Below are 20,995 nucleotides of genomic sequence, written 5' to 3'. Positions count from 1 at the left end.
CTTCCCTTCCCTCCTCTTGCATATTGTTTAACCGTAATTGTTCAAATAGGAGGGGGAGGAAGATGAGAGAGATTAGGAGGGGAGAGAATCCTCCTTCTATGTTGGCGACAGCACGTAACCATTGCAGGAATTGACAGATGGGCATATCTGTCCTATCCACATCATTCATTTGTTTGTGGTCTTGCTTCCTAGAAGAATAATGTACGTCATTGTGATTTACGAGGGTTACGTCACTTGACAAATTACTGGTAACAATGAAATGATATTTTTAAATGCTCCCCAAATTGAAGGTGTTAATTGTAAATATTCCAAGGTTCTCTAAGAGGGAAACTGCATGGCGTATATGAAAACAGAAGGTTCTTTAATTCGTGGTCAACACTCTTCTAGTTGAAGCGTTTCTTGTCATGGCTTCTGCAGCTGGGTAATGCTTCTTGAGGATGTGATTCCGTTCCGACCACCTTTTTGGTTATTTTGTGTGGAAATTATTCATGCATGTCTTGTATAATACATTTAGCACCTGTAGTAAAGCACGAATACATTTTCCAGTTAATTCTAAGGGTAAATTTGTCCTTAAGAATAAATTCTCGATGAAAACTCAATAAACCTTAGGGACTTGATCTTGAAAGCTTGGGTCAGGACCGGTTGGCTCCTCTATATATAGCTGGTACAATCTCAACAGCATTTCATCAAAGGAAGCTGTAGAATATATATCCACCACAGTGCTTCTTTGATCAAGAGAGAGATCACATCATCAGAAAGGAATGACAAAAACAGATGGACGGCGGGAAGGAGGAAAAGGGCTGGGCGGCATTTGTTGCTTATGTGAACTCTGTGTCGCAGCGCTATCATGCTGTGGCGCAGCGATGACATGGTGGTGAGTTGGCAAAATTCAGAAATCGTTGGGCTTGTTTGGTATTCTATTTAAAAAAATTTATAATTTTTCAAAACATTTCTTAAAGAATTTTTCTTGAAAACAATTTTTTTTAAGATTCAAAAATTTGTTTGGTATGCTGTTTAAAATTTTTAAATCTTACAACTTAAACTGGACAAAGAGATCCAAAAAGAGGGGGTCGAGAAGAAAAGAAGAGAGAGGAGGAAAGAAAGTAAGAGATGATTGGAGGAAAGAAAAAGAAGTGAGGATCATAGGAGATAGAGAGAAAGATGAGTGAGAGAAAGAACCAAGAGAATGAAGTGAGCGGATTGCAAAGGAGACGAAAGAGGTAAATAAAAGAGAAGGGGGAGAGAGAAAGAAGAAAAGAGAGAAATTTGGAGTGAAAGGAGAGGATGAAAAGAAAAGAAATGAGTGAGTTTAGGTTTAAGAACTCACTTTATGTGTTTTTAGATAATATAGACTATATTTGTGAATTAGTCTTGAATTCAGTTTTTAAAAATAGTCTCACCAAACAAATTTTTAAGGCTTAAAACTTGAAAATCTTTTTTGAGTTGAAAAAGTTAGTTTCAAAAAAAGTAGCAAACATGCTCTTATTTACGAGTAAAATTATGTCCGACGCAAAATTAGGATAAGAGTGGTTTTATGTCCGTGTGCCTATATTATTATTGTTTTCAAGTTTTTTTCTAAGTTCTTATCATCTTGGTGTTACCGCTGCAGGTCTAATATTTTGACCTGCTGGGGCTTGTTTGAGAACTGCTGTGGGTGCTGTGGGTGCGAACCTTGCTGTGGGTGCTGTGGGTGCGAATCTTGCAGTGGGTGAGAACCTTAGGGACCTGATAATGCCGGCTATTGAACAATGGTGACGTTCCAGGCTTGTTGATCACAATGTCGTGTCTGTAATGTTTTCTGTTTGAGTGTGACTATGTGTAATATCATTTAATAAACCAGCGAGATATGTTAGAGCATGTTACAAACCGCAGTGTTGCAACTGGCCTATCAATGTTTGCCCTTTGATATCTACTCAAATTCGGTGTGTAATTTAATCAGTTTGCAAATCTCTATGTTTCTTACTTACACTTTTGGGTAGAGATAATTATAACGAAAATTAATGAAAATGACTTGAAAACTTTGAATGTTATTCAAAATCATTTAGTAACTTTATTTAATAATTATGACAAAACTCAACATTAAATTAGTCCAATCAAAATGGCCCAAACAATGAATTTTCAATTTTGCCCTTAACGGCATTCCCTTCCCCGTTTAATGTCTCTCTCCCTTTCTCGATCTTTCATCTTTTCGAGAGATTTTTCAGTGTGACCGGTACACGGAGTGATACAGCATGTGTTACTATACAAATAGTGAAATATGTGTGCTAAAAAGTTAATAACTTAAAAAATAAAATTTCTCACAACTTCTATCAAAATACGTAATGTACCATTTGTGTTCTCGTCAGAATAAAAATCTTTTCTCTGTTATTGCTTTTATTTCCGATTCAATTTCACTTCTTCCATTTTTGCAATCTCTCTCTCTCTCTCTCTCTCTCTCTCTCTCTCTCTCTCTCTCTCATTTTCAATTCGAATTCCACCGGTTCACAAATCAATTGAATCATCAAATCCGATAAGCATGGGAAAGTGGCTCAGTATCGAGCCTCTAAGCTCAGTTTCTCCTGTCAAATAGTACACGCTCTTCTCGTTTCGGTCTCTCGTTTGAAAGATTTGCATATTTTTTATTTCGTTCCTGATTTCAATTCACGATTTCTTTATTTTGTTATTGAATTTCTCCAATCGAATTAAATGGAACTTTAACAAAAAGCTTCCGGTACTGTTTATTTTAACGAAAAACCACATTTTTGCACTAAAAAGTCAATTATGGTATTATTCATTTTACCTTTTATTTTGTCCTTATCGTTAAAACTCAAAGTTTTTAAGTCATTTTCATTAGTTTTCCTTCGAAGAAATTAATGATGAAGGTGAAGACTCTGGCAGCCGAAAGCTGGAGCTGGTGGGCTTGGACGGCAAATGATACTTGAGGGCATTTTTCTTCGACTTACGCTTTGGTGTACCACATGTAGGTTTTAATGGTGGGCTTACTATCATTGAGGTATTCTCCTTCCTAATTGGGATACCGAAAGAGTAAGATAGTTTTTCGTAGATAAGGAAGCCATGCTTCGAAGGTATCTTCAGAAATTTGTCACGAAACTGCATGCCTTGGTATTATTAGTTGTACTTCTTCTGTTGATGGAAGAAAATTATCTTAAACTGTATAACTACGATCTTCCTTGACTAATAGGGAATTCTATTTCCTTACCAAGTTGTGGAATTATTTGATGTTAGATCATGTTGGTCACCATATTTTTTTGCAATTCTTTGGACGATGTTAAACAAAATATAACTATTTATATGTAAATTTGATTTGTTTGCAGAGTTTCGTACTTTTGAATCTACTAATGCTAGTTTTAGCTAATAAAAGTTGGAAAACTTTGTTCAATTTAAAAAAATAGCAATAATAACATTATTCAATTTAAGAAATAATCAATATTCAGTTTAAAAAAGCAGATATTGGTATTGTCGTAATTGGTGCTACTGATGTCACATCCCGACCAAGCACGATATTGTCCGCTTTGAGTCTCGACTACGTCCTCACGGTTTTGTTTATGGGAACTCACACAAAAACTTTCCAGTGGGTCACCCATCATGGGATTGCTCTCGCGCGCTACTCGTTTAACTTCGGAGTTTCGATGCAACCCGAAGCCAGTGAGCTCCCAAAATGCCTCGAACTAGGTAGGGATAGGAATATACATATAAGGATCACTCCCATGGGCGATGTGGGATCTTACAATCCACCTTAAATTTGTCACATCCCGAGCCCGCTCTACCACCGTAGCACGATATTGTCTGCTTTGAGCTTACCATTCCCTCATGGTTTTGTTTTTAGAAACTCACGAGCAACTTCCCAGTGGGTCACCCATCTTGGGAGTGCTCTGGCCTCCTTCTCGCTTGACTTCGGAGTTCCTACAGAACCCGAAGTCCATGAACTCCCAAAAGGCCTCGTGCTAGGTAAGGATGAGAATATACATTTAAGGATCACTCCCCTGGGTGATGTGGGATGTTACAATCCACCCCCCTTAGGGACCCAACGTCTTCGTTGGCATACTTCAGGTCAGGGATTGGCTTTGATACCAATTTGTCACATCCCGGCCCGGGTTCACCACATCTCGAGCTCGCTCTACCACTGTAGCACGATATTGTCAGCTTTGGGCTTACTATTCCCTTACGGTTTTATTTTTGGGAACTCACGAACAACTTCCTAGTGGGTCACCCATTATGGGAGTGCTCTGGCCTCCTTCTCACTTAACCTCGAAGTTCCTACGGAACCCGAAGCCAGTGAACTCCCAAAAGGCCTCGTGTTAGGTAGGGATGGGAATATACATTTAAGGTTCATTCCCCTAGGCGATTTGGGATGTTACAATCCACCCCTCTTAGGCCTACTGGGAAATTATTGTGTGAGTTTCCAGAAACAAAACCGTGAGGGTGTAGTCGGGGTCCAAAGCGGATAATATCGTGATACGGTGATGGAACGGGTTCGGGATGTGGTGGACCCGGGGCTGGGATGTGACAACTAATGCTTCAAAAAGTACTTCAGACATTGTTTTCACTTAACCAGAATTGGAAAAATAGATATTGGTTTTGTTAGAGCTTATGCTACTAATGCCCCAAGAAGTGCTTCAGATATGTTCTCACTAGAACTACAGTAAAATAATTCACACTATTTCTGAAACTGAACCAAAATAACCCACATTATTTTTGGAAATGAACGAAACTGTTTTTGGAATAACAGTAAAATAACCCACACTATTTCTGAAACAGTTTTAAAATAACTCATACTATTTCTAGAATTACAGCAAAATAACCCACACTATATCTGGAAAGGAACAAAATAAACAATGTTTTTGAAACTTTAGCAAAATAACAAACATTATTTTTAAAACTAAACTAAAATAACTCACACTATTTCTGAAATTACAGCAAGATGACCCATACTATTTCTGAAAATTGAACTAAAATAACACACTATTTATGGAATGAAACAAAATAAACACTATTTTTTAATTACAACAAAATAACATACACTATTTCTGAAACTGAACTAAAGAAACTCACACTATTTATAAAAATGAACAAAATAAACACTATTTTTGAAACTACAACAAAATAACAAACATTATTTTTGAAACTAAACCAAAATAACTTATAATATTTATGAAATTATAGCAAAATTACTCCCTATTTTTTGAAGTGAACAAAATAAATATTATTTCTGGAACTATAGCAAAATAACCCACTATTTATGAAAGTGAACAAAAAAAAAACTCATACTATTTCTAGAACTATAGCAAAATTACACATTATTTCTGAAACTAAACCAAAATAACTCACACTATTTCTGAAACTAAACCAAAATAATTCAAATTATTTATGAAACTGAACCAAAATAACCCACACTATTTCTAAAACTACAGCAAAATTACACACTATTTCTTAAATTTAACCAAAATAACTAAATAATCCACATTATTTTTGAAAGTGAACAAAAAAAAAAATTCACACTATTTCTGAAAGTGAATAAAATAAGCATTATTGATAGAAATACAGCAAAAAAATGCACACTATTTAAGAAATAGTTATGATACTCGTGTTTAGTTCTAGAAATAGTAATTGTTCAATTTACAAAATAATGCTAGTACCTTTGTCTAGTTCTAGAAATAATTAGTATTCAATTCCAGAAATAATGTGAATGGGAGGCTAAGAAACCTTGGAACCATATCAAAGAGATTTGTGGAGTTGACCATGACCAATGTCTAAAATATCAATATTATCGGCGAAATATCGCCGATAATATCGTTTTTTTGCAACAGCGATATTTTCACAGTGTTCCACTTGATTATTGTGATAATATCGCGATATTATTGATAATATCGCTCTCTCTCAGTCTCGCAATGGCAGTTGAGGCTCCGTCATTGCAGCTGCCAAGATCTGCGCCTCTCTTTGCAATCCTCTCTCTAGATCCCAAAACTCGCTCGGGTTTGATGGATCCTCTGCCTCATACAGCCTAAAGTTTAGGCTAATGGTGCTTGCTGCCGCCGGGAGGTGAGAAATGGAGGATGAATGGTCCACAGGTGGTGATGGTGCTCGCTAGAGTGTGCGCCACTGTGGTGGAGGTCATGGTGGGGGTGGGTGTGGTGTGTCTGTGCTCTGGGAATGAGAGTTGTAGAGATGGGGGGAGAAGAAACAAGGAGAGGAATGAAGGAGAAAGTTCGAGGGATTGGGGAAGGGGCAAACACGGGGAAGTGGGGTGTGTGTCTGTTTGTCTGCTTTGGGAAGGTGAGTTGCAGAGAAGAGATGGGGGGAGAACCGAAGAAGAAACAAAGAGAGGGAGGGAGAAGGATCGAGATGTCTGAGGGAAGAGGGAGTGCAAAGAGAGAGAGAGAGAGAGAGAGTAAAATAAATCTTTGAGATTTTGAAAGGGCAAAGAAGAAGAAAGAGGTAAGGTGGACATGGGCCTTGGGTGATGTGAATGATGTGAACAGGTAAGGTGGACAAGGGTCATCAGATGGTTTTAATTGAAACCACCCACACCCACTTGCGTGGGTTTTTTATATATTTAAAAAGTTTGGGATATATATATATATATATATATATATATATATATATATATAAATGTTACATAAATTATAAATTATTTAGATAATATTTTTTTTCTAGGTAAGCATATTATACATGTACATAAAACATTCGTATATGTATGTTCTTTTATAAGAAATTTAAGTATTCAATAATTGTTTATATCTGATATAATAAATTTAATTAATTCATATAATATTGTTGACCCTAAAAACTACCAAGCCTACGTGGCGCGCAGGCTGAGTAATCTACGAGCTAACTACATCATTCGGTGAATGCGGGGCGTGCCAACTCGTCGGCCGAGGAGTAAAATTTGTTGATGTTGCGTTGGGTGCGCGGCTGACTTCTGTGTCTTGCGATTGCGACCGAGAAAGGAACACGTCCTGACCTCTTGGGTTCTCGAACCTGAAGACAAGGCTACTATTCTTATGAAGTTCACGAATCGTCGTCGTCGGATTCGGTCACAGTGATGGTATTCGTCAGAGTAAACTCATGCCGAATTGACACCAAAGTGTAAGGGTACAAATACTCAAAGTGGATATAAGTCTTAATGGTGAACGTGGTTCGGCCGTCTGAATGCCGAACTCTAAATCCCACTTGAGAGTATCCAATCATAAAAAAACTCGGCGTGCAATGCGCCAGCTCAGCAAGTTGTAACACCTCACTTCGCCGAGAAGGCTAATGAGATGACCTCGATCAATAAGGATTCAGAAATCCTTCTCGACCGAGACTTGGATAGGTAACCAACCGTCCTCGCCGCAGTACTGTTGATGCTAACGGAAAATGTTGCGAGATTGGCTGATTCTACGGCGACAGAGCTATCTATGCCGACTGAAGATATCACCGGTTGCTTTCACAATGCTGTTGATGCCAACGGAAGATGTGTCAGCGAAAAGAGAAAATAAAAAATTTCAAAGTTGTTGAGAGAGTTTGCGCAGGGCAGTTGTGTGTTGAATTGGAGGGGGCTTGAACAATGCACAACCTCTTCTATTTATAGCATCAGATACTTCCTGAGTAGAGTTAATACGAGTAGTTAAACCCTACTCGGATTATGACTTCTTCTTCTAATCAAACACCATCTCGAGTACTCATACTCCCATCAGGATTTTGGACCTAACCTTTCTTCAGGCCGTATTCAAATTGTGTCTCGACCTCCTCATCTCACCGGGACTCCTTATCACACTAGGATTTCTGTTAACCGCAGAGCTTCCCCCGCCTCTTCCTTATCCAGGCCGTTCCTTTTCCTACTAGGATTCAAACGACCCTAACCATGCGGCCCATGAACAAGACGACCCCTAGCAATTTTTAAATAAATCCTTCCGAGCAGAGAATGATTCTACACTCGGCCCAAACCAATATTTTGGGCCTAAACAAATATATAAGAAATTTACCTAAATCCGCCCAGGCCACCTAGACTTCGCCTAGGCACTAGGCGCTTGCCCACCGCTCGACTAGCGCCTAGCGTTTTTTAGAACCTTGGCGTGTGTGTGGAGAAGGATCGAGAAATCTGTGTGTGTGTGTGGGAGAAGGGAGAAGGGAGAAGAGAGAAGGATCGAGAGACTGAGGTCTCTGTGTGCGTGTGTGGGCTCTCGATCTCTGTGTGCATGTGTGGTGGCGTGTGAGAGTCTCTGACTCTGTGTGTGTGTGTGTGTGTGTGGTGGCGTGTGAGAAAAAAAAAAGCATCCAAATAATTCAAAACCGTGTCTCTGACTCTCTGTCTCTGACTCTTGACAACTTTTACAACTTTTGACAAGATAAAAAGTAATGGTGGTTTCATCAAGATTCTAAATCACTTATGTATCTTACCATGCAATGTATAAAGTGTAAAATATTGCAGTAAATCATTATATATAAATGATTATGGTGTGTTTAATCTTTTTTCATTAATTACATATTTTCTACACTCACAGTGCCAGTTCGTTGTATAATCAACTTAAATCAGTTAAATCCATCATGTAATGCATTTCCTTCTAATTTTTTTTGATAAACTAATAGATAATTGACTAAATAAACATTCTCCAAAGTTTCAATAAAAATTTCCAATTTTTTCTTACAATTTCCGTATTCAATTTTTATCGATATCGATAATATCTCGATATTTTCGTATTTTTGAAGGACCACTGATATTTTCGATATCATCGATATTTTATACCTTGACCATGACATATAAGGGAGAAGTGAAAGCTACTGTCACATCTCTATCATTGGAAGTTGTAGACCTTAAATGGTAAATTTATTTTTTGTACGAACATAACATAGACTCCATAAACAAGGCCCCACTGCAAGGCTAGAGGGAAAGTTATTTGGAATTGGATCACTTCCTAAGCAAATGGTGGGGATCCTCATGACCACACAACATGGACTGTTGAATTTTGATATAACGGTTACAATTATTATAATTTTTAGAAGGATCCCTTGTTTTATAATTGTTGGATCAAAATCCAACAATCCGTGTTGTGTGGTCATGAGGATCCCCATCATTTGCTCAGGAGGGGATCCAATTCCAGTTATTTGAGTAAGGGATATGATATCTTGAGTTGGTAGTCTGTCATTTCTTACATTAGTGGTTATTCATGTAATTGTTAAGTGTAAGTGATCTATATTATAGCCTGACTTTGGTTTAAAATTTGAAAAAGGAAAGCATTGCTCCAATGGCAAAATTAGTTATTTGATTCAGCACAACCTCATCTAGTTACCCTAAAGAGTCGCTACAAGCTTGGTCAGGTCCGTTGGTTGACTCTGCTTCTGCCGGTGGTACAAGACGGAAGAAACATACTGGACACGATGGGCGAGAAACTTCAAAATCCTGTACAGGAAACCATGGAGAGAACCATCACGATGCTCATGTTAGAGGAAAGAGAAGTGTGGCTTGAACGTGAGTTCATATGATGGGAACGTAATTACGAACTGTTAACTTTATGAGGTTATACAATTAAAATATAAACGAATGAATAACTGACCTGATTTAGGGGAGTGAGTTTATCAGCCCCAGCTTATTCTAGCAGTGTAATTGTATCATTGGAAATGCAGGGGTAAATACAATTTTTTTTTATAAATTTTATAATCCATTTACCCTCTATTTCTTTCCCAATATTTACGAGATATCGTTTTGTTTTTGTTTATTTGTTCATTTTTCAATTTGTTGGATGGTGGATTGGTGAGAGAAATTGCCTCTATTATGTATATCTTCATCTTGATTATTATTTTTTTTCTCCAATTTTATATACGCCAAACTTCTTCGTCAAGTTTTGTTCATCAAATGATGTGTCAGTTATTTATTTACGTATGTACTCGCTTGTCAACTTGAGCTTTTGAAATTGAGTGACACAATCCTTTTCATTTTTCATACACCCTCTCAATTTCGATCATTGGGTCAAATAAATTGAAAGATATTATATATAAAAAATTAATCTCTACTAATTAATAAAGCCCTCTTTGTCAACCAAAAGATGATGAAAAGACAAATTAGTCTTCTATCACATAAAAAAATGATGGACAATAATGTAATTTCACATGTCTAAATTTTATTGTTTTTTTATTAAGATTCATCTCCAGATGATGTTAAAATACTTCCAATATTAAAAAAAAAAAAAACCCTAAAACAAAAACCTCTCACTTCCCCACGTTCTCTCTCTCCCTCTCTCCTTCTCATTTTCTAAAAAAAAATGTATTTATACACACAATATGTAGGCAAATGCTAGTAAAGAGTGTATAGAAAGTAAAAATGAGCGTGTGTAGAAATTACCGTCCCTGAAATCACCCTTCCATTAAAGCAACCACAGAAAGGCAAAATGTCGAAATAAAGAAAGAACAAATTCTTTGCCCAAAAAATTTACAAAGAATTGTTGAACCCTAAATAATAATTTTTTAATTAAAAAAGGCTGAAAGAAAAAGAGGGAAATGGTATAATTTATGGACAATCATGGTATGAAATCTGGCAAATTATCTTTCCAAAAAAGACGTTTTATTATTTTTTTATTAAATGACACGTCCTAAGAAACCCCAGACCAAAAAAGGGAAACTAAATAAACAAAATGGAATGCCTCACTCCCACTTTTCTCAACCAATCACATTTTAAAATTCTTTAATTTAAAAACATTCGAAATTAATTTAAAAGTACGGACACATTGGCCTAACTTTTGTGTAACCTAACTCACTCAGTTTGTATGCATTGCAGAAAACGGAATACAAACTCAAATATAAGAGAACTGAGACTTAAACGGTTTGTCAACTGACCTAACTCGCAACTGCAAAATTTTGAAATATAAATTCAAAGAAAAACTAATGAAAAAGGCTTGAAAACTTTGAGTTTTAAAGATAAGAACAAAATAAAGAGTAAAGTGAATAGTACAGGAATTGACTTTTTAGGATAAAAATATAATTTTTCATTAAAATGAACAGTACTGCAGACTTTTTCGCTTAAAACTCCCTAAATCCAAATGAAATTGCTTGGAAATGAAGGGGAAAATAGGAAAAAAATTAATAAAAAAAGAGAAAAAACAAAACCGCCACAACACACAGCACTGAGCTCTCTCTAAAACAGCCACTAAAAAATTTCATAGCTCCCTTTCTCTCTCTCTCTCTCCGTCCAGACAGAGACAGTCGATCATCATCTCACTTTCTCTCTCTAGAAACCAAGGTAAACCCTTGGGGGCTTAAACCACAGAAACCAGAAGGCAAAAGCAATGGAAGAGAGCAGCAACAGCGTGGCTACCAACGTCGCCCAAGCCATTGCCGTAGCTCTCGACTGGAGCTCCACTCCCGACGCCCGCAAAGCAGCCGTTGCATTCCTCGAATCGGTACTCTCTAGAAAACTTTACCTTGTGCTTTATTAGAACTATTAGTTGTCTCTCTCTCAAGAAATTTGTAATTTTGGTCGCTTTTGTGAAATGGGTAGTGGATGAAAACTACGAAATGCAAATTATTTAATCGCATTTATAAAGTTTCAAGCTGAAAGAGTTTATAGGATGATTTCGTTGTTTACGGGTGGAGTTTCAGCATGGTAATTGGTATTTTGAAGTGTTGAAAGGCTATGTTGTGCAATCAGTTACTTGGTTTAAGCAGCTATTTCCTTTTCCGTTGTTGATCAATCCTTCTGTTTAATTTGTGCAGATTAAAAACGGAGATGTGCGAATTTTGGCAAACACTGCGTTTCTTCTGGTGAAGAAGGATTGGTCTTCCGAAATTCGGTTGCATGCGTTTAAAATGTTACAGGTATGTCATCACAAGGAGTGTTCTTTATACATATTTCTATTTGATTTGTAGCTATTTTAATATTTCCGTTTGATCCAAAGCCATTGTCAGGAGGTCAAGTTTGAAATGCAAGGTTTATTAGGAACTAAAACATAACTGCGTCAATTATTCTTTTACTTTGTTCAATAATGTAATGAGGTTGTAACTTATTTGTTTTACAATTTTACTATTTAAGTGGTCTAATTGGACTTTTGGAGATGGTAATTAGTTCATTTGCTAATATGATTTGATCAAGAGGTCTAGGGATTGGTTTCCTTTAACAGCCAACTGCCCCAGTAATGTAAATTATTTTGAACTTGATAGCATACTTAAGTTTTCTTATCCCTGCCTTATTGGGATCATAATAAAGGAATAAGGGCAGGGTTCATGTACAGGCAAAGTGTTCATTAGGCAGAAATTGTCTAGAAAGGAAAAGGTCCAAGCTTTACAACCAGAGATGTAAAAGTAATTTTCTGATCAATATCAAATTTCTGTTAACATTGCGGAAACCCTAAGTCATGTAAATGCGTCGTTACCAGAATTTCTGAAATAGGTTTTCTGTCTCCCTGGCCCTTTTAGCAGTCAAATAAAATGATTGCCCCATCTAAATGTATCTGAAAATTTTAGCATCTATTTACATAACCATTTAAAGTTATGTGGCATGAATGGCATGACAACAATATGCATCTTTCTTGCAGCATTTGGTGCGATTGCGGTGGGACGAACTAAGCTCTACAGAGCGTAGAAACTTTGCAAATATCACTGTTGGTTTAATGTCTGATATTGCAAGTCCTAGTGAGGAGTGGGCATTAAAAAGTCAGACAGCAGCCCTTGTTGCCGAGGTTTACACAGCATTTCTCTTGATTCTATTTAAACCGTCAATGGTTAGTTTTCCATTGTAACACTCACTTGTTTAATCTGTTACAGATGGTTAGAAGGGAAGGACTAAATCTATGGCAAGAACTGTTTCCAACTCTGGTTTCATTATCCGACAAGGGTCCTATTCATGTAAATATTTTTCCTCCTTGTCACTCTGTATTTCATTTAAAACATGCTTTTGGTAATCACCTATTCCTCCTTAATATTAGGCTGAGTTAGTCTCCATGATGCTAAGGTGGCTTCCTGAAGATATTACTGTTCACAATGAAGATTTGGAAGGTTAACCAGAAATGTGTCTTGTGCACTCTTTTCCTCTTGCCTGTGAATTGAGTGGAGTGCGTGTGTGTATGCATGTGATGCTTGTTCTCTAGATTTAGATTGCTGCATGCGGCCTTACCCTGATTCTTAATGGTTAATACAGGAGATCGGAGAAGGCTATTGCTGCGGGGGCTGACCCAATCTTTACCTGAGATTTTGCCTTTATTATACACTGTATGTCTGGCTCCTTAAATTTTAATAGAAAAAGTTGCATACAATGGATTTGTCTGAATGAATTAAATTGTGCAGTTACTAGAGAGGCACTTCGGAGCTGCGTTGAGTGAAGCAGGTAAACAACAATTCGACCTTGCAAAGCAACATGCAACAACAGTAACAGCTACTTTGAATGCTGTTAATGCATACTCTGAATGGGCTCCATTGCCTGATCTTGCTAAATCTGGTATAATTCATGGGTATGGTATCCTACTTTGAACTTTTGGTGGATTTTGATTTGAAGCCGTTGGCAATTGTCTCTTTCTTATCTGCTCACTCTCTCTCTCTGTACAGGTGTGGTTTCTTACTTTCTTCACCTGACTTTCGTCTTCATGCTTGTGAGTTTTTCAAACTTGTTTCCCAAAGGTATGAAATATAGTATTTTCAATTGCTTTTTCAAGTAATATATAGTTATTAAGTATGCTTTTTCCCCTTCGTAAGACATTTCCGTAATGGTTGTGTTATCCTGATTTGTGACATGCAGGAAGAGACCTATTGATGATACCTCTGCTCCTGAATTTGATTCTGCAATGAGTAATATCTTTCAAGTATTGATGAATGTCTCTAAAGAATTTTTGTACAGATCTAGCCCCGGTGCTGGGGTTATTGATGAAAGCGATATTGAGTTTGCGGAATATATATGTGAAAGTATGGTGTCTTTGGGTTCCACAAACTTGCAATGTATTGCTGGTGATAGCGCCGTGCTACCTCTTTATTTACAACAGGTAACTAGAACATCAGGGTATTTGCAACTCTTTTCTGCTTGTTCATTTGGTTCTGTCAACAAGTGATTGATTATTGAAATAGAATGACTTATTTTATTCTTTTCTCTCAGATGCTGGGGTTTTTCCAACATTTTAAGCTAGCTCTTCATTTTCAATCTCTCAACTTTTGGCTGGTATGAAGATCCAATTATTATTGTAATGTACGAATAATCGAGACTATGTCATACGCTACATATCACGTTTAATTGTCTTTCATGTAATGTCATGTTTAGGCACTAATGAGAGACTTGATGTCAAAGACAAAGGCTGTTGCTCACTCAGCTGGAGATGGTTCTGATCCAGTCGATATTGAAAGGAGAAAAATCTTAAGTTTTTTGAATGATGATATGTGTAGTACAATTCTGGATGTATCTTTCCAACACATGCTCAAGAGAGAAAAAGTAATTCACGGGACAGCATTTTCTTTAGGGCAATTGGAATTATGGAGTGATGATGTTGAGGACAAGGGGACTTTTGGCCAGTATCGTTCAAAGTTGGTAAGTAGTTCATAGAACTTAGATATTTTTGTTTCTGTATATTAGCTCATGCTTCTTTAGTTCAGTTAGTATAAATTTTGTACGCCATGTATAGTTTCTCTGGGATAGGATTCTGTTAAATAATTAAATCCATGTACAGAGACATGCATGGATGGGTACATTCCTTGACTTTGTTAGTAATTGTGATTTAGAGTGGAGGATCCATTAAAGTAACCTTGAAATCTAATTCATTTCTTTTCATGTTGACCATTTATGCTGTCTGGACTCTTGCATCATATAGAAGCTTCTCTTTTCTAGTTTACACAAGAAGTTTTGAGAATAGTTCACCCGGCCTTCCTTGGCCTGCATTTTTCAAAAGTTTCTTTCCCTGATGAATGATCTTAATGCAGTTAGAACTGATCAAGCTGGTTGCTTTGTACAAGCCTCTTATAGCTGGTTCTAAAGTTTCTGAAAGAATTGATACAATCATCAAAACCCTCTTGCTTTCTCCAATGCCTGCTCAGGTTTGGTCACAAGCACTATCAGAATTAAATTTGCTATCTTTTGAGTTTGCAGCATTCCAGTATTGCTTGCATTGATGGTTCTTGTAAATCTCCATCCCGTCTAATTCCAGGACTTAGTTGTGATGGAAAGCATGCAGTCGGCTTTAGAAAATGTTGTAAGCACTATTTTCGATGGATCAAATGAAATTGCTGGGGGTCATTCTGAAGTTCAACTTGAACTATGCAGAATGTTTGAAGGTTTATTTTGAAACATTTCTTTGTATGAGCTTTAGAATTTTTATATTTTGAGTTTCTTAATATGATTTGTTTCTTAACTTGAAGGTTTGCTTCAGCAGCTTCTTTCTTTGAAGTGGACTGAGCCAGCCCTTGTAGAAGTACTTGGGCACTACTTGGATGCAATGGGTTCATTTTTGAAGTATTTTCCAGATGCAGTGGGCAGTGTCATTAATAAATTATTTGAGCTCCTAAACTCGCTTCCTTTTGTTGTTAAGGTCCATTTTCAGTTGTTTAATTTCGTTTTATTATTCATTGTATTTAGAGAATCTTTGAAATCATATTATTGTTCAGCAGGATCCATCCACAAGTAGTGCACGGTATGCAAGGTTGCAAATTTGTACATCGTTTATTCGTATAGCCAAAACTGCTGACACAAGTGTTCTGCCTCACATGAAGGTGACTCTATTTTCTTTGATACATCCTTGATTTTCTGGTGCTTCTTGTGTGTACACAACTTTCACGCATTCAGTATGTGCCACTAATATGAAAGACATATAGAATTAAATTAAATCACTCAGTGTAATTTTTATTAGAAATTATAGAATTTCTTACATTTTGAATAGCATATGTTGGCTACATCAACCTAACCTTTGCAAGAATTGACGGATCAGCATATCTGTCGTATCCACATCATTCATTCATTTGTAGTCTTGCTTCCTAGAAGAATAAGTCATTGTGAATTACGGGGTTATGTCATTTGAGAAATTACTGGTAACATTGAATGGTATTTTTAAATGCTCCCCAAATTAAAGATGTGAATTGTAAATATTCCAAGGTTCTCTATGAGGGAAAACAAAAAAGTTTAGTCAATAAGTCCATGCCCCACTGAAGAGAAACATGATTTTAGATTTTGAAAATACCATTCTGTTTATTGACTTTTTTGTGTGGTATTTTATGTAGGCTATAGCCGACACCATGGCGTATATGAAAAGAGAAGGTTCTTTACTTCGTGGTGAACACAATCTTCTAGGTGAAGCGTTTCTTGTCATGGCTTCTGCTGCTGGGTAATGCTTCTTTTGCATGGATTGACCATGTATTTTTATTGTCAGATGGTTCTACTATTGAATATTTGTAAACTTTGTACAGAATTCAGCAGCAACAAGAAGTTCTGGCCTGGTTACTAGAACCTTTAAGCCAGCAATGGACACAAATTGAGTGGCAAAATAATTATCTATCTGAACCACTTGGTCTTGTTCGTTTGTGCTCCGAGACCCCAGTTATGTGGTCAGTTTTCCACACTATCACATTCTTTGAGAAGGCACTTAAGAGAAGTGGAACCAGAAAATCCCAGTCAAATCTACAAAGCAACTCAACAGAAAGTTCTATGCCCTTTCACCCTATGGCTTCTCATCTATCATGGATGCTGCCACCTCTTCCAAAAGTATGCATGTTGCTCCTGAAAACTAGTTTTGTTAAAATTCCTAAATCCTGATTCATACTTCTTCTAAATGTCGTACATCCTCGACTATTTTCTTATGAAACTTGTATTCACTATTGCTACAAGAAGGTAGTAATTGGTGCATGTTGTCAATCTGCAGCTATTTCGTGCCTTACATTCCCTTTGGTCTCCAACTGTATACCAAATACTACCTGGAGAGATTAAAGCTGCAATGACCATGAGTGATGTTGAGCAATTCAGTCTTCTTGGTGAAGGAAACCCTAAATTGCCAAAGGGTAATATAGCCTTCGCCAATGGATCCCATATTAGTGCAAGTAAGGAAGGATATGTAGAGCCAAATGAATCAGACATACGAAATTGGTTGAAAGGTATTAGAGACAGTGGGTATGTCTTCCTATATTTGAGTTGGTTTGAAACTTTTTCTTTGAAATACATCCTTTTTGTAGGTTCCTTTCGTTTAATGACTAAAACGTTATTATAATTGTAGGTACAATGTATTGGGCCTGGCAACCACTGTTGGGGACTCATTTTACAAATGTTTGGATAGTCAATCTGTTGCCCTAGCCCTGGTGGAGAATATATATTCAATGGAATTCAGGCATATCCGGCTGCTTGTTCATTCAGTTTTGATTCCTTTGGTTAAATTTTGTCCTGTGGATTTGTGGGAGGCATGGTTGGAAAAGCTTTTGCTCCCATTATTCCAACACTCCCAACAGGCTCTTAGTTGCTCCTGGTCCAGTCTTCTACATGAAGGGAGAGCAAAGGTCCCAGATGCCCATGCCATACTTGCGGGGTTGGACTTAAAAGTGGAAGTAATAGAAGAAAAGCTACTTAGGGATCTAACTCGGGAGATTTGTTCACTCCTCTCTGTTACAGCTTCGCCACAGCTAAATGCTGGGCTTCCTTCCTTGGAGCATTCTGGGCATGTTCATCGTGTTGACATATCTTCGCTCAAAGATTTGGATGCATACGCATCAAGCTCCATGGTCGGGTATGTTTGATTGTTATAGTTCTTATCAAGGCTTAAGTTCTTTTCTGTTAATTTGTACTGTAGTAATTGTACAACTTTGTGGATTTTATTTTTCCCCCAAGTTCTCTGGTCTCAAAAGTGTTCTTCCTTCTTCTTTTACAGTTTCCTTTTGAAGCACAAAGGTCTTGCCCTTCCAGCGCTGCAGATATGTTTAGAAGCTTTTACATGGACGGATGGTGAAGCTATGACAAAAGTTTCTTCCTTTTGTTCCGCTTTGATTGGTTTAGCGGTGTCGACAAATAGTATGGAGCTCCTGCAATTTGTTTCTAAGGATCTCTTTTCTGCAATTATCCAAGGTTTAGCCCTTGAGTCAAATGCTTTCATCAGTGCTGATTTGATTGGTCACTGTCGTGATATATATATACATCTTTGTGATAGAGATCCAACTCCTAGGCAGGTTAGTTACGATACCTTGTGCTATTTAATGTTTTGGGTTATGATGGTAGTGATTATACTCTAATTATTGATTATCTTAAGAAACTTGATTGACGTGCTTATTGGGTTGCCCAGATTCTGCTCTCGCTCCCTTTTATCAAACAGCATGATTTGCTTGCTTTTGAAGAAGCTTTGACAAAGACATCTAGTCCCAAAGAACAAAAGCAACATATGAAAAGCATGCTCGTATTAGCTACTGGTAACAAGTTAAAAGCGCTTGCTGTTCAGAAAAGCGTAAATGTCATAACAAATGTATCAAGTAAGCCCACTTAACTGACTTCACAATCATCTCATGCATTCTGTCTCTTTTCCCAGCTTTTATGCATCCTTCTTATTCTGCATTTCACATTTAGGTTAAGGTTCGAGTTGATCTTTTCCTTTGCTACTTGAAGATACATTTTCGTGTAAAAAAAAACAGTATAATTATGCAATAGCTAGTCAGCTGGGTATATTTTTACTAACCTGCTGCAATCATAATTTCAGCGAGGCCTCGTAGCACAGCCAACACCACTGAAACCAGAGCGGACGATGGAGAGACTGTTGGACTGGCGGCCATATTGTGATGCATGTGTGATCTGTTGTACAGAAATTAAATCAACTCGAAGGAAAACATGTTTTTTTAGGGAATACGATGAGATACAAAAGCTGTTTCCTTTTTTTCGGCCAGCGGTCTTCGGAAACTTTTGTACGGGTGGTTCACTCCCGGAAGCTACCTCGAATCGAAGATTGATCGTTTAGAAGTGTTCCATGAGACTTTTATGTTGTATTGTATTGCCATGGAAATTAGGGTTTCAAAACTGAAATTTCTTTGTACAGTACTCAGAAAACCGAAAGAGGAAAAACATCGACGTTTGGCAGATTAAAATTTAAAACCACACATGGAAGTTGCCATTTAACTTTGCTTGGGTTGGAGCTCAAACAAGAACTTTCATGTGCTTGTCATCAATGTTGTTTCCTGCCTATCCTCTTTGAAACGAGAGATTTGTTAGCGTTTTCGGAACATGTCTGGTATACTAAGTGTAATAATACATGGTGTTTGGAAACTTGAAAAAACAAAAAAACAAAAAAAATTCAACCCTCCCTTTTAAGTTTTTCCACTCTTTTGGTTGACACTCTGCCCCTTGTGGTGTGGTGGTTTGGTTGGGGTTGTGGCTTTATCGAGGTGGAGACGTTGGTTATTAGAGATTTATAGTTTTTGGGTTTAAACATTACATTAGTTTTTTTTCCATTACCGTCTGGTACTTAAAAGGATAATTCTATAACACTTTTATACATCTATTAATTTTTTTGTTAAAACAGCTGTTAACGTGTGATTTGGCGTCTACGTAGATAATGACGGTGTCAATTTAAGCCCACATGAATATTAAAAAATTAAAAATTAAAATCATTGGCAGAAATTAACACGTTTATTTTCCTATCGTCTTTCTCAACCCCTACCTTCCTTCCCCCTTCTCATTGCTTGATCGCCATAGCAATTTAATCGTTCATATGCAAATGCAGCGCGAGATATGTCAGAATATACACTCCCAATTCCTCAGCCCCTCCTTCCTCCCTCTCTCCGCATCCTGCCTCCACGTCTTCGACCCCATTAGATTAGGGATCGCAACAGGCGGATTGGGTTCAGATGTGCCATTCCAATACTCAAACCCATTTATTTTCTCTAAACCCAAAATCTTAGAATCTCCAAACGGGTTTTTCAGTAGCAGAACCCGTCGGGTAACAGATTTTTCAACGTGGAACGATTTTAAATAAAAATGATTAAATAATTGTTTTTGTTAATACAATTGATACAATGCATCTAATAAGTAATATTAAATATTTATATTACCAAAAAAACGTTTACAGTCTTAATGATCTAAAAGTAAATAATTAATTATATATTTAATAATGCATGATCATTAACTACTCATTTTTATATAATAAATAGGGTAAACAACCAATTTAATCCATGAATTATCACCTTAATGAAAATTAGGTCCCTAAACTATTTTTTTTCAGAAAAATTAGTCCATGAATTATAAAAATCTGCCAACTACAGCCCTAATGTTATATTCGAAGCTACTAAATTCAATTTTTTATCAATTTAAGTCACGTTACTTGCATGTGATACACATTGGAGGGTAGATTGGTAGTTTTTCATAAAAAAATAGTGTATGGAGTTAACTTAATTTGGAGGATAAATTGATAGTTTTTTTTTTTTTATAAAGAAATAGTGTAAGTTAACTTTTGAGAGTAAATTAGACATTAAATTCGCAACCTATATGAAATGTTAAGGGCTTATAGATAAGAAAATAATGATATTACACTCTAAAGTGTGTCAAGTGACTTAAGTTGACAAAAAATTGGATAAAATAGCTTTGAATATAATTGTAGGGATGAAATTAGTAATTTGTAATGAATTTAGGGACTTATTTTACCCCAAAAATAATTCAGAGACCTAATTTTCATTGAGATGATAGTTCAAGGACTAAATCGACACTTCACCCTAATAAATATTTATACTTTTTCGTTAATAAATGAAACAGTTCGGTTCCCTGTGGATTGCCCGAAAAGTAAGGCTTCAAATTTGAGTTGTCTTGCATATAAAAAGGTGGGGATTTTTTTTGTTTATACACTTTGATCTTCCTTGTCGAGTGGATTGGCCATTTGGGAAATTTCCAGTTTAGAAGCCAAGGGAACAAGTAGCAGATGCATGCCAGGATTAGTCCATCTGACTTTGTTACTGCTTTGCTGAATAATTTTAGCCAACCGTCTGACTTTGGTTGTATGAAACCATAAAGAACAGTTGCCAAGATGCCGAGTTTTTCCGATTTCTTGATGCATTTGTGTTGCTCAGGTTCCGATGGACCGGTCGATACAAAGCGCTTCTGTGGGAT

The 20,995-nt window shown here is 36.9% G+C and overlaps 1 protein-coding gene and 2 long non-coding RNA genes across 4 annotated transcripts; 2 read left to right on the top strand and 1 right to left on the bottom strand.

The window, feature by feature from the left end:
* Positions 1-526: 526 nt before the first annotated feature.
* On the top strand, positions 527-1,947 carry LOC114820172 (uncharacterized). The gene is made up of 2 exons (XR_003767545.2): positions 527-874; positions 1,610-1,947. It is a non-coding gene; the product is annotated as an uncharacterized lncRNA (long non-coding RNA).
* A 9,141-nt stretch (positions 1,948-11,088) lies between these two features.
* On the top strand, positions 11,089-19,065 carry LOC103451368 (protein HASTY 1). Of its 2 annotated transcripts, none has more exons than XM_029090117.2 (22): positions 11,089-11,372; positions 11,686-11,787; positions 12,504-12,647; positions 12,733-12,813; positions 12,894-12,963; positions 13,106-13,176; positions 13,252-13,415; positions 13,510-13,581; positions 13,700-13,940; positions 14,051-14,113; positions 14,213-14,476; positions 14,866-14,979; positions 15,090-15,216; positions 15,301-15,470; positions 15,550-15,651; positions 16,156-16,259; positions 16,342-16,636; positions 16,794-17,038; positions 17,142-17,645; positions 17,787-18,081; positions 18,195-18,378; positions 18,603-19,065. In XM_029090117.2, exons 1-22 carry the CDS (start codon positions 11,259-11,261, stop codon positions 18,680-18,682), a joined length of 3,606 nt encoding a protein of 1,201 aa, XP_028945950.1. In that variant the 5' UTR covers positions 11,089-11,258; the 3' UTR covers positions 18,683-19,065. The 2 variants fall into 2 exon arrangements, with proteins under 2 accessions (XP_028945950.1, XP_028945949.1); XM_029090116.2 differs by having other exon boundaries at positions 11,099-11,372; positions 15,547-15,651.
* Positions 18,290-18,718, bottom strand: LOC139190177 (uncharacterized). The gene is made up of 2 exons (XR_011574231.1): positions 18,582-18,718; positions 18,290-18,455 (listed from the first exon to the last, which is right to left on the bottom strand). It is a non-coding gene; the product is annotated as an uncharacterized lncRNA (long non-coding RNA).
* Positions 19,066-20,995: the final 1,930 nt, after the last annotated feature.

This window comes from Malus domestica, chromosome 12, assembly GCF_042453785.1.
Source record: "Malus domestica chromosome 12, GDT2T_hap1".
Taxonomy (NCBI): Eukaryota; Viridiplantae; Streptophyta; class Magnoliopsida; order Rosales; family Rosaceae; genus Malus; species Malus domestica.
This window is presented reverse-complemented; position numbering and strand designations above follow the sequence as displayed.